This window comes from Sphaeramia orbicularis, chromosome 17 (genome assembly GCF_902148855.1).
Source record: "Sphaeramia orbicularis chromosome 17, fSphaOr1.1, whole genome shotgun sequence".
Taxonomy (NCBI): domain Eukaryota; kingdom Metazoa; phylum Chordata; class Actinopteri; order Kurtiformes; family Apogonidae; genus Sphaeramia; species Sphaeramia orbicularis.
This window is the reverse complement of record NC_043973.1, coordinates 35966641-35979960: the sequence shown is the minus strand read 5'-3', so window position 1 is coordinate 35979960 and position 13320 is coordinate 35966641. Positions and strand designations below refer to the sequence as shown.

General features: G+C 33.5%; 1 protein-coding gene across 1 annotated transcript; it reads left to right on the top strand.

Annotated features, from left to right (window-relative positions):
* Positions 1–1176: 1176 nt before the first annotated feature.
* Positions 1177–13065, top strand: rgs18 (regulator of G protein signaling 18). The gene is made up of 5 exons (XM_030159619.1): positions 1177–1435; positions 2743–2847; positions 3071–3132; positions 4533–4699; positions 12608–13065. The coding sequence occupies exons 1-5, from the start codon at positions 1314–1316 to the stop codon at positions 12860–12862; spliced, it is 711 nt and encodes a 236-aa protein (XP_030015479.1). The 5' UTR covers positions 1177–1313; the 3' UTR covers positions 12863–13065.
* The last annotated feature ends 255 nt before the right edge of the window (positions 13066–13320 follow it).

Genomic DNA, 13320 nt, shown 5'->3' with positions numbered 1-13320 from the left:
CCAGGGACGCCAGCCGCCACCCCCCTGCCGGGGGCCGGCCACCCAGGGGCAGGCAAGGCGCCGGTCCCCGAGCCCCACGAGCCCAGGAGCCACCCATCTCCCCGGGCAGGGGTCCCACCCAGCACACCGGGCAGCCAGGCCGGCCCAGTCCGCCACCCGCTGCAGGCCAGTGCACACTTCACAATTTTAACTTGAGGAACATTATTCTGAAATTCATCTGTAATTTGTAGATTTACATATTCACAGATTGGTGAAGCTCCGCCCATTTTTTACCTCTGATCTAAAACACCAATCATGTCACTGATCTGTTTTTACCTACTCAGTTTCCAAATCTACCTGAAGCTCTTTCTTTCATTTTACCACTTACTTTCTCCAGCTTTTTGTTGACCCCGTCCCACCTTTTTTAGGGACTTTATTTTTTGTTAAAATGGTAAATTTTCCTTAGTTTTCTGTTTCTCTGTGTTTTCTGTGTTCCTATTGTGAATAAAATTATGGGTTTATGTGATTTGCATATCATTGCATTCTCTTTTTGTTTAATTTTACACAGTGTCACAGCTTTTTTTTTTTTTTAGATTTTGGGTTGTAAATAACTGGTAAAATGAAAATCTAAGTCAAATATCAATGCCTAAGCTAATTCTACCTATATAAATCTGTATTATTAAACATCAGTGTTATTAAAAAAATCCGGGACTGAATAATGAACTATCGGCAAAAACAAGATGTGATTTCTATTTCTGCTTTTTTGTTTTGTTTTTTGGACTGATTATTTTCCCTTAAACTCAATAATAAACTAAAGTTACATGTTAGCTTTTTTTTTTTCGACAACAGTTATTTGGATGTACAATTGATTTTAGAGATCCAGCTACAATTCGATCACATATTTAAATCAGGTTTTATGGTTCTAATACAGATGGATTTATTTTGTGACATGTAATCAGTTACTCCCTAATCTGGTGAGTATGATGATGAGTTTTTGTGTTACCTGGTTACTAGGTCATATTCAGTCACTAGTCAAAACAACATTTTACCTTCAACAAATGTGAAACAAAATCCCCTGGTTTATGAATGAGCATACACTGTTCAGCTGTGTTTTTTCTAAACATTGTACAGGATGTTGAACTCGGGGGTTTTCTGTGTCACCGATGGAGCTGTTAACACCATGTGGTTACGAATTACAGGAAGAAGAGAAAAAGGTATGGGAAATGAAATGCATGCTGGGTCTATAAAAGACGAGGTGGTTCACCAAATGATGGGTTAAAACTTTTTTTGAGTGCTATTTGTGGCCTGGTGCTTTTCACACCAGATACAAGAGCATGGAGACACTTCTTTTTCTATTTCCTCAATTCAACTACATGGCCCCAAAGGAGGAAGCATATTTCAAAATGCTGGGTCCAGAAGACTTGCAGTCACCAAAAATGAAGGACGATTCGAGCAGGTCGGTGTGTGAACATCCCTTGTTTTCATATGTTAACTTTGAGCTTTGTGCTTGGTGCAGCTAATGTCAAAATTAATCTGTTTTTTGTTGTAAGAAAACAGATAAACGCAGCAGTTTCTGTTTGTAAAGAGAAGTGTTGTTTTTTACTGAAGTGCTGCATATCATCACCACAGTGTAGATACGCAGGATTTGTCTTTATGTTCTCTGAGGGTATGTGAGGTTGTACTTAAAAACTGATAAAGCAACCGTTTCTCTGCGTAAACAGGGATCTTATTTTACTAATGTGCAGCATCTACCCATTATAATGTATAGTACAGGGGTGTCAAACTCATTTTAGTTCAGGGGCCATATCTTCCCAATATGATCTGAAGTGGGCCGGACCAGTAAAATAATAACATAATAATGTATAAATAATGCCAACTCCAAACATTTCGATGTGTTTTATAGTGAAAAAAATTTAATTACATTATGGAAACATTTACATCTATAAACTTTCCTTTTAAAAATGTGAATAACATGAACAATTATGAAAAAACTGAAATTTATCAAGAGAAATAAGTGCAATTTTAACTCTATTCTGCCTCTGCTTATCATTTGTAAATGTGCATTACAACTTACAGATCACAATGGATCTGCAAATACACAAAATATTTTAGTACCTGGCAGAATATTAGCAAAATTGCACTTACTTCTCTTAGGAAATCTCTAGTTTTTTCATATTTTTTGTGAAAGGTTAGTTTATAAATTGACACATTTTCATGTAATTTCACTTTTTTTTCACACTAAAACAGAGGAAAAATTTGGAATTGTCATTATTTGTAGGTTCTTATGGTAGTATTTTACTGATCTGACCCACTTGAGACTAAAGTAGGGCTTTATATGGGCCCTAAAGTAAAAGGATTGACTGTTAATATCTTGAGTGTAATTTTTGCATTTAACAAATTCATCCGACCCAAAGGTGGGCTGGATTTGGCCCCCAGGCTGCATGTTTGACACCTGTGGTATAGTATATGGGATGTTTTTCCAGAATACTGTGCTTTATTGTTACTGAAATCTACCCTCCCTGAGGATCTGTGAGGCTGTTAAAAGCTGCAGTTTTTCTGTTAAAACACGTGCATGCTTGACTTCTCTTCTTATTTATAGTCTACCACAAAGACATTGTGTAATTTGTAAAATGTCATGTAAGCCACTTCAGAAAACTATCTGTGAAGAGTAATTCTCTGATAACTTGCTGATTTGGTCATAGTGTCATAGTTGCACATACAGACAGTTTGTGGAACTTGATGTATTCTCTCTTTTGTCTCCAGACTGAAAGACAAGGAGAGAAAGAGCCGACTAAGCCTTTTTCTCACCAAGTCAGGCTCTCATGAAAACGTCAGTCCTCATAAAAAGACAAATACGACATCCAGCAAGTGAGGCAAAATCCATTAATTTCATATACAGGCATGTTGTTTTGACAAGTGTTATTCATTTTTAACCTCAGTTCCCAGTTGCCTCCATGACTCATTGCATGCTTATAAAAAAAAAAAAAAAAAAAAAAAAAAAAATGGCATCTCGACATCTCATGAGACAAGAATCCAAAACATTATTGCTGCATCATTAGGAAAGAGCTGACCGCATCTCTGATTTTTGCAGCATCTCACCGGAGGCGGCACTGAAATGGAGTGACTCCTTTGAAGAAGTTATGAAAGACTCAGGTCAGATTAACACTCCAAAATGTTGTGTCAAGATGCTGCCTAGAATAGTTTCTTCTGGTGTCAAACCATTTGCTCTACAAACTCATCGAGTGACTGAGGCAGTGAATAGTTAATAGACAGTCCACTGAGAGTTTCACTACATCTTTTTAATGTTTGTTTGAACAGTTAGTAAAACAGAAACTGTGCAACTTCCTCATGATCACTGAAGTTGCGACCAAATGCCACAATGAAACACTGGTAGCTACTGTATGGCCTCATTTGGGAGAGTTTAACACTGTGTATTCTCCAGATTAAAGGAGTGATATTTAGATTTTTTAAATGGAATTGTGCATTTTAAAACACTTCCCTGTGGTCTACATAAACTGTAAATGCTATCCTTGGGTCTGAATTCTTTATTAATTCAACTCCACAGGTCCATCTTCAACAATATTTCTGAGTAATGACACCAGAAAGGTGGTTTTGAGCGCTGGCCCTTTAAATGCACTTGACCCCACCCCCTCCAGGTTATTGGCTGTGCGCTCTGTCCTGTTCAGTAGTGGTGTGATACTGCATATTTTGGTATCGATCCGTTACCAAGTAAATACAGGGCCAGTATCGCCAATATCAATACCGATACGTTTCAATAATTAAGGGGGATGCATCATCGAACTGCTAAATCTCATTAATTTTCATGAGCTTTAAGTGTTTTATGATGTTTCCTTTTTAATTATTAAATTGTTAAAAGCCAGGACAGAATTTGGACAAAGTTTATAATTAAATAGAAAACACTTTATTATGGAAATAAGTTTTTTTTCAGAAACAATAGAACAGTAACTATCGATATTTGGTTTGATCTGCCCATCACTACCATTCAGCCACTTATGTTCGTTAATACGACCAACAACTGAACATTTTTGGTAAACAACTCAAAATTTGGACATGTTTTAAATTTTTACTACAACTGCTGCTGCTGACAAACAATTATGGTGAAGTAGGAGAAATGTTCGTTGGAAGTCTTGACCTTATATGTGCAAATGTTGTGATGTAACTAGTTATAAAACGTAACAAATTACGCAGGAGTTAAAACAGGTTGTAGAAATCCACTCGGTTTTTGCCAAAATGAATATAAAGATAGCGTTGCAGCACCTGGAGGGTTCACATTCAAACTGTATGAACTATTACGGTCCAAATACACAAATAAATGAACCAAAGACTAATAAAAGTGGGTTTAGCAAAATATGAGCCCTTTAAAGAAAATAATTTCAACTATTACTTTACTGACTCTAGTATGTAGACAGTATAGGATGTTTGCATATTTACTTCCTCTGCCCCTGTATAGCCTCCACCATAATGAAAGTATTTACAGGTTTGCAACAAAAAGTGTCTAATTAACTGTTTTTATCTCTGTTTGTCCATACCAGATGGAGTAGAAACGTTTTCTCAGTTCCTCAGGTCAGAGTTCAGCGAGGAAAACATTGAATTCTGGCTGGCCTGTGAAGAGTACAAGACCATCGATTCTGAAACCAAACTGATGTCCAAAGCCAAATACATTTATACAGTTTATATCGAATCAGACGCACCTAAAGAGGTATGGGATGGTATTTTTTTTATTTATCATAAACTGCACGGATGTTATGCTTCAAAATAGGTTGTAAAATGAAGTCACTGATGCTCCAATAACCTCTGTGGTTTGACATTTTCTCTGGCTTATTTGTCACTTAGGGCTGCTTTCAGTTTGCAATATTTATGTCAATGTGATAAAAATAAGAGTAGGCGACGTGTGAGGCACGGCAGATCCATGAGCCTGCAGCAGCTTGACCTTTGTGAACAATAGTTAGAAGCAGCAACTCGATGAGGTCACGCATTCTGTGCATGCACTGGTGTGAAAGCAGACGGTTGTGCACTGTAAAAAAATGACTGTAGAATTAACACCACAAAGTTGTAAAATTGCAACATAAAAAAACTGTAAGTGACAATACAATGCAAAGTTGTTTATTTGAAAAGATTTTTGTGTTAACGATTAAATCAAATATAGCTGTAGTTTTTACAGGAAGAGTATGTGAACAAAACCAGATTTGGATGAAGAAATGATGGATTTCTATTGTTTTTAGAAAATAAAACTGTAAATTGAAAAACAATGCAGTGCCATTTAAACTGCAAAGACCATAATGTTGAAATAACGGCCTATTTGCTTTTATAGATAGATAGATAGATAGATAGATAGATAGATAGATAGATAGATAGATAGATAGATAGATAGATAGATAGATAGATAAGTTATTTTAAAAAGAGTAAACATTTAACAATGTAACATTTTAAATTTGTAAATGAATGGGTTGGTAGAGTTGGTAGAGCAGCTCGTCCAATAACCAAAGGGTTGGTGGTTCCAATCCTGGCTCTGACTGTCCATATGTTAACCCTTTCATCCATGAATTACTAGAACCTTAGTTGAGATTTTTTTCCTGAGTCTTTTTTATTCATCTTTAAGCATAAAAAAACAATGCAATCGATTATTTATTGATTTATTTATTTTCTTATGAACCTGTTTTTCATGGAGTTACAAACACGTCCACTCAACTGGACACCATACGTTTAATTTTTGAAGCAAAGAAACATGTATTTAAAACCCATCATCAGAAAGTCATATACTGTGTGAAAACTGTTCATTCATTCATTATTTTTTGTTTATTTCGAGCATTTACAGAATACATGCAAATTCAGAATTCCAAAATCATTCATCTACGTACACTCGAAAAGGAGTTGGAAGAAGAAAAACTACGAGACAAAAACATTTTTCATGCCGATAATCTGATGTTTTCTCACATTTGAACATACTCTAATACTAGTTATTACTAACTTCATGGAGATAATATGCAAAAAAAAAAAACTTTTTGATTAAGAAAACTGTTAATTACAGACTAATAACAATTAGCAACTGATTTAAAGCATGTTAGTGCAGATCAGGTTTATCGAGAACAGCAGAATTACAGTAACAGTATGAATGTCAGTGTTTGGGATGATGCATAAGTGTCCACTGTGTTGGCTGATATGGAACTAAAACAACAAAACCATGAATATACAAGAGAACAGCTGGAGAAGAACTGTCCACTGGAGTGACCAGTATGCATGAAAGGGTTAAAGTGTCCATGGAAGACACTGAACCCTGAATTGGTCCCAGTTGGACCTGGTGGATTTGGAAAGGGCTTTGGACACCATGAGGGTGGAGAAAATGAGCTAAATAAGTGCAGAACATTTACCATTTAAATCTAATGTTAAATCTACATGTTTAAACTGTTAAATCTACATGTTACTCCGTAAATATGTTTACTGTTGGATATCTTTTTTACAGTATTGCTCTGGAAACCACAGCTGCCAGTTTTTTGTCTGTAAAAACAACAGGATTTTTTTTACAGTGTGTTTTCAGCGGTTTCCGTTCTTTACTTTGCAAAAGCCGGTGTGACCACTGACAATGACGCTTTCAAGGCCTGTAGCAGATCTGACCGTTAAGAGCTGGTTTGACAGTCTTCTTGCAGAATTGTGGAGCATCACCCACACACTTTCAGTCTCAGACTAATGCACGTATATGTAAATATGAAAGGCACTTTAGGGGCATGCTGCAGTGATGTGAAAGCACATACCAGCTGGTGTGCTTTGCAGTGAGATACAAATGTAAATGAGTGTAACCTTCAGTATTGACGGTGGAAGAGGAGAGTGAAGTTCGTGTACATCAATTGATTTTTTTTATGCTTCGTCTCTGACTTCAAACTGTTTTGAAACACATATGACTGCCAATGATTCCCATTATTACATTTATCATATGCTGTTTTTTTTTTTGTTTGTTTTTTTGAATAAGTATCTCATTAATATTAATCATTGGAAGAAAATGAACAGCTCCATCTGTTTGTGTTCATAATTTCATATGAGCTCAAAACTCTAATTAGTTTCGAGTCATGTGGCATAAAAAGTGAAAGTATTTCTCCTCATTAATAATCTTACAAACAAACCAAACTCTTATCTATCACATTATAATTACAAAAAAAATAAAGAATTATTCCATTCTAGTAAAACTGATAGTTGTAACTTTGCAGAAACACGTTTTTTTTTTGCTGTTGAATTATTACTAAAAATACCTTTACACTCTATAATAATGTGTGTAAACCTGGGTTGTGTTGATTTTCCCATCTGTTTTAAGTGTTTTAGCTTCACACTGTTCTTCTTAACACCATCATCATCATCACCATCTGAGGTGTGCTCAGTTGGAAACAAGTCTTAAAGGACCTTATTATAACCAATCTTATGTTGTTGTTTTTTTTTGTTGTTGTTTTTTTAGAGCTTTCAGATCTCAAATGTACTCAAATTTAACCCAAAAGCAATAAATTCACAAGAAGAAGGTGTTCTGTTTAGCAAAGCATAAATACTTTAAAAGTTGACATTTTTTAACCAAATACATGTAATATGAACAGTACAGAGTACAGTTTTTTGCATTTTGTACATTTTTTTTTAAATATCTTTTTTATTTCACAAAAGAAAATCATCCAGATACAGTACAAACTTAGTGATACTGGGTCTCACATTTTGCAATTCTCCTTTGTGCACTCTTCCCACCCCTAAAGGAATAAACCAGCAAAACACACTCAAAAGTAACAGACCAAAAATATAAAAGCCTAAATATGAAGGAGGAAAAAAAAGTAAAAGTAATAATAATTATTTGAATTCTAATAATAATACTGTAACGTGAGGGTTCGTTGGTGGTTAATGGTTCATTCTTTATAAAATGAGACAGCAGGATGGAGACAGATTTCTTCTTAAACAGTGCTTTACTTTTCACATACAGTAACTACTGCCCCTACACTTCCTGAAACATCATGTCACATGACCGAACAAGCCAATCAGGAGCTAACAGTACTTAGATCGGTAAATGGAAGTGATTTAGAAAGGCACATTCAACACATTATTTGAGCCACTTGTACACTACAAATGAAAATATTTAAATGTGGAAATGTGGAAATAAGAATTTTGCAAACATAAATGTAAATAGTTAATTGGGTTAAACACTGTCAACATATTTTTAACAAACACATGAATGAACTTATTCCTTGTAATTTATTTTACTATTAAACCTTACATTTCTTCAACATAAATTAGTTTAACCTCTGGGCCTTACAATAATAATAATAATAATAATAATAATAATAATAATAATAATAATAATAATAATAATAATAATAATAATAATAACAACGATGATGATGATGATGATGATGATAATAATAATAGTAGTAGTAGTAATAATAGCAATAGTAGTAGTAGTAGTAGTAGTAGTAGTAGTAGTAATAATAATAATAATAATAATAACAATAATTATAGTAGTAGTAGTAGTAGTAGTTGTTGTTGTTGTTGTATTAATAATAGTAATAGTAGTAATAATAGTAATAATAGCAATAATAGTAGTAGTAATAATAATAATAATAATAATAATAATAATAATAATAATAATAATAATAATAACAATGATGATGATGATGATGATGATAATAATAATAATAATAGTAGTAGTAGTAATAATAGCAATAGTAGTAGTAGTAGTAGTAATAATAATAATAATAATAATAATAATAATAATAATAATAATAATAATAACAATAATTATAGTAGTAGTAGTAGTAGTAGTAGTTGTTGTTGTTGTATTAATAATAGTAATAGTAGTAATAATAGTAATAATAGCAATAATAGTAGTAGTAATAATAATAATAATAATAATAATAATAATAATAATAATAATAATAATAATAATAATAATAATAATAATAGGGGTAGCAGCATAAGCATAAACATAGTGATGAATACTGTAGCATAAATGACAGAAGTCGGGCAGTATTCAACATGTGACGTACAAACTCAAACTTTCTCCATACCAGAGCGTAAAGGCAACTTAAATTAATTAAAGAGATGGCCACAATTATATTTATCCAAGGTCAGTTTTTCTAAAGGTAAAAAAAGAATACAGCCGATCATGGAAAACCTTAAAAGATGGAGGGGAGTAATTTTTCCAAAATAAAAGTATGCATTTCTTTGTACATTTACATTTTCACCTTGTATGAGATCAGTTGTTGGGTTATGGAAAGATACCAGTGCTTGGTTTACTACAGACAAAGTCTGCAGGAAATGTATTCAAAATAGACTCACAATGTTTTTCGTGGTATATAAACCAAACCACAGTCTATTCCAACCCTAAGCAGCAGATACATTCATCGCTTTGATCTGAAACTGTTTAAGTTTAACTCATAAAGACCCAAACAGCAACCAGCGACCAATCACATCTACTGAGTAAAAATGTTTAATCACTTCTGATCCACTTATTCTGTCAATACATGTAAATGATTGGTATAAAATGCAGTTTGTCGTCTTTTCATGGTCATCAGATATGATCCATTTGGATGTTCAGAGGCTCCGTAGTTACCATAGAAACACCATTATCTTGTACAACATTGACTCACCAGTAAAAGCCATGGAATTTGATAAATAGCAGTGGATGGAGACAGTTAATGATATCTTTGCTGAAAAAGTCACTTTTTCTTCAGCTTTGTCTGTTTCTGATATAATAACCCTCAACTTTACTATGAGCTTTTAAGAACGTCTACATGATCAGTAAATTAAATACAGGAAGATACCTGCTTTTTACTGAGAAAAAAAAATGCAAAATGCAGAGGAAAATATTCAAACAAATAATGACCAATCACATCAGAAAAGTTAAATATAGAGAAGAAACTATGTTATCACTGTCATCTTCCACAATATTGTTTCACCAGTAAAACCCATGGAGTTTGACAAATGACAGTGGATGGAAACACTTGTTTATATTCTGTTACTGATATCTTTGTTGAAAAAGTCACTTTTTCTTCAGCTTTGTCTGTTTCTGATATAATAACCCTCAAATTTAATCTGAGCTTTTATGAACGTCTACATGATCAGTGAATGAAATATAGAAACATACCTGATTTTCACTGAAAAAATGCAGAGGAAAACATTCTAACAAATAGTGATCAATCACATCAGAAAAGTTAAATATAGAGAAGAAACTATTTTGGAAGTGCCACATAAGTAGCACTGAGTCTTTATGGGTTAAACTATATACCATAGAATAAACATGTATAGAAAAGTAAGAAATGTAATTTAGGACGATATTTTTTTCACAAAACTATAAAAATGGTGTGAGAACATAGTAAACAGAACAATAGTGCAAGTATATAAAAACAATAGTGCAGAATAAAAGGACAATAGTGCAAATAGATTTTTTGTAGGTTTTTAATACTGCGCACAAGATTTCTGTATTTTCTTGTTGTATCTGAAGAAAAAGTGACTGAGAAACAAATATGTATGCTCATGAAAAGTCTGTAAAAACTCCAAAGCTGAAGTAATAGTAATAATATTCATAATGAAAATGATTATCTAGATTACCAGATCACTGACAAAGTATGTTGAGATTACATGTGATTTGCAAACACACACATACAATGACATTTTTTCAGGCGCTCATGTTGCATTTTGCAGAATTCTGTGTCTTACATTCTATTATTGATAAATTTGTTGAAAAAGTCATTTTTTTCTTCAGTTTTCTCTGTTTCTGATAGAATAACCTTCAAATTTAATCTGAGCTTTTATGAACATTTACATGATCAGCAAATTAAATATAAAAACATACCTGATTTTCACTGAAAAAATGCAAAATACAAAGGATAATATTATATAAAATGGTGAGAAATCACTTGGAAAAGGTTAAATAAAGAGGAAAATTGACTTGAGAACTGCCACCAAAGTAGCACTGGGTCTAAACTTATTTAGTATCATTAGTATTTATTATCTAGTATTTAGTCAAATGACAGCAACAAAAAAATAATTTAACCCTTTCGTGCACAGTGGTCACTGTAGTGGACAGATATTCTCCATCTGTTCTCTTGTATATTCATGGGCTTAGTTGTTTTAGTTCCATGCCCTCCTGAGACAATGCATTTTTGTCCTCTGTATGGGACTAAAGTTTGACAGTTTCACTTAAAAAAAAAAAAAATGCTGTTCATTGCAAAGGACATTCCATTAAAAAAAATAAATAAATGAAAATAATTGTAAAAATGTATCTGAAAAAACTGTTGCATTATGCAGTTTCCAATCAAGATGACTATTTAATGTAAAAAAAAAAAAAAAAAAAAAAGCTAAAAATGTTCACTTGACTGAATCTCAGGAGGATATCAACCAACGCAGTGGACGCTCATGCATCATCTACACTGACATTCAGACCATTACTGTAACTGTGCTGTTCTAGATAAACCTGGTCTGCACTAACATGTTTGAGTGGAAATCAACAGCTAATTTTCTCAAACAAAAAGTTTTTTTTTTTTTTTTTTTTTTTTTATGTATTATCTCCATGAAATGAATAAAAACTAGTATTAGAGTATGTTAAAATGTGAGAAAACATCAGATTAGCTGCATTAAAAATGTTTTTATTTCATAGTTTTCACACAGTTTATCACTTGATGACGATGGGGTTTAACCCTTTCATGCATAGTGGTCACTACAGTGGGCAGTTATTCTCCAGTTGTTCTCTTGTATATTCATGGGTTTTGTTGTTTTAGTTCCATATCAGCCAACAAGGTGGACAGCTGTTCTTGATAAACCTGATCTGCAGTAACATGTTTGAATGTAAATCAGTTGCTAGTTGTTATTGGACTGCAATGAAAAGTTTTGTTGCACAAAAAGTTTTTTTTTTTTGCAAATTATCTCCATGAACTGAGTAATAACTAGTATTAGAGTATGTTAAAATGTAAGAAAACATCAGATTAGCATTAAAATTGTTTTTATTTCATAGTTTTCACACAGTATATCACTTTCTGGTGATGGGCTTTAAATATATGTTTCTTTGCTTCAAAAATTAAACAGAAGGTGTCTATCTGAGTGGACATTTTTGTAACTCCATGAAAAACAGGCTCATTAAAAAATTTCAACTGCATTGTTTTTTTCATGCCTAAAGAGGAATAAAAACAAAAATATTGACTATGGTTCTCATAATTCATGCATGAAAGGGTTAAATATATATATCTTTGCTTCAAAAATTTAGCGCATGGTGTCCAGCTGAGTGGACATTTTTGTAACTCCATGAAAAATACATTCATAAAAAATTCAATCGCATTGTTTTTTTTTTTTTTTTTTTTCATGCCTAAATAGGAATAAAAACACTCAGGAAACAAATCTTGATTAAGGTTCTCATAATTCATGCATGAAAGGGTTAAGCGCTCATGAAACCCAGGGAAACTGAGGTGCAAACAAACACATACAATGATGACATTTTTCCAGGCGCTCATGTTGCATTTTGCAGAATTCCTTTTGCTCACTGGACTCACTTAGCTCATATGCGGCGTCAGTAACAAGCGCTCCATTCCATTTTAATCATTGTCTTAATTGACTTGTCTTTCCGCTCACTTTACTTCATCTTCTTCTCCCTCAGGTCAACATCGACTACAGCACCAAGGCAGCCATCCAGAGGAACATATCTCAGCCCACGAGGAGCTGTTTCGAAAGCGCACAGATGAAAGTTTACAGCTTGATGAAAAAGGACTCCTACCCCAGGTTCCTGCACTCTGACATTTATCTGCGTCTGACTAAAAGAAAAGGCCCCGGGGCGACCATGTTTCGCAGAAGGTCACGCTCCTGTGTTTTCAATGAGAGAGGCGAGGCCACAACTCAGCCTTCAGCTTGGTAGTAACGTGGCATTCCTACAGCATTTATTTATTAACAGGTTCGCTTCAGCTGATTGCATTATTTTTGTAAAAGTCAGAGTGGATTGGATCTCATAGATCAGGGGTGTCAAACTCATTTTAGTTCAGGGGCCATATCCTCCCAATATGATCTGAAGTGGGCCGGACCAGTAAACTAATAACATAATAATGTATAAATAATGCCAACTCCAAATATTTCAATGTGTTTTATAGCGAAAAAAGTCAAATTACATTATGGAAACGTATACGTCTATAAACTGTCCTTTTAAAAATGTGAATAACATGAACAACCAGGAAAAAAACTGACATTTATCAAGAAAAATAAGTGTAATTTTAACTATATTTCAAAGTGTTTTATAGTGAAAAATGTTAAATTACGTTATGGAAACATTTACATCTATAAACTGTCCTTTTAAAAATATGAATAACATGAACAACCAGG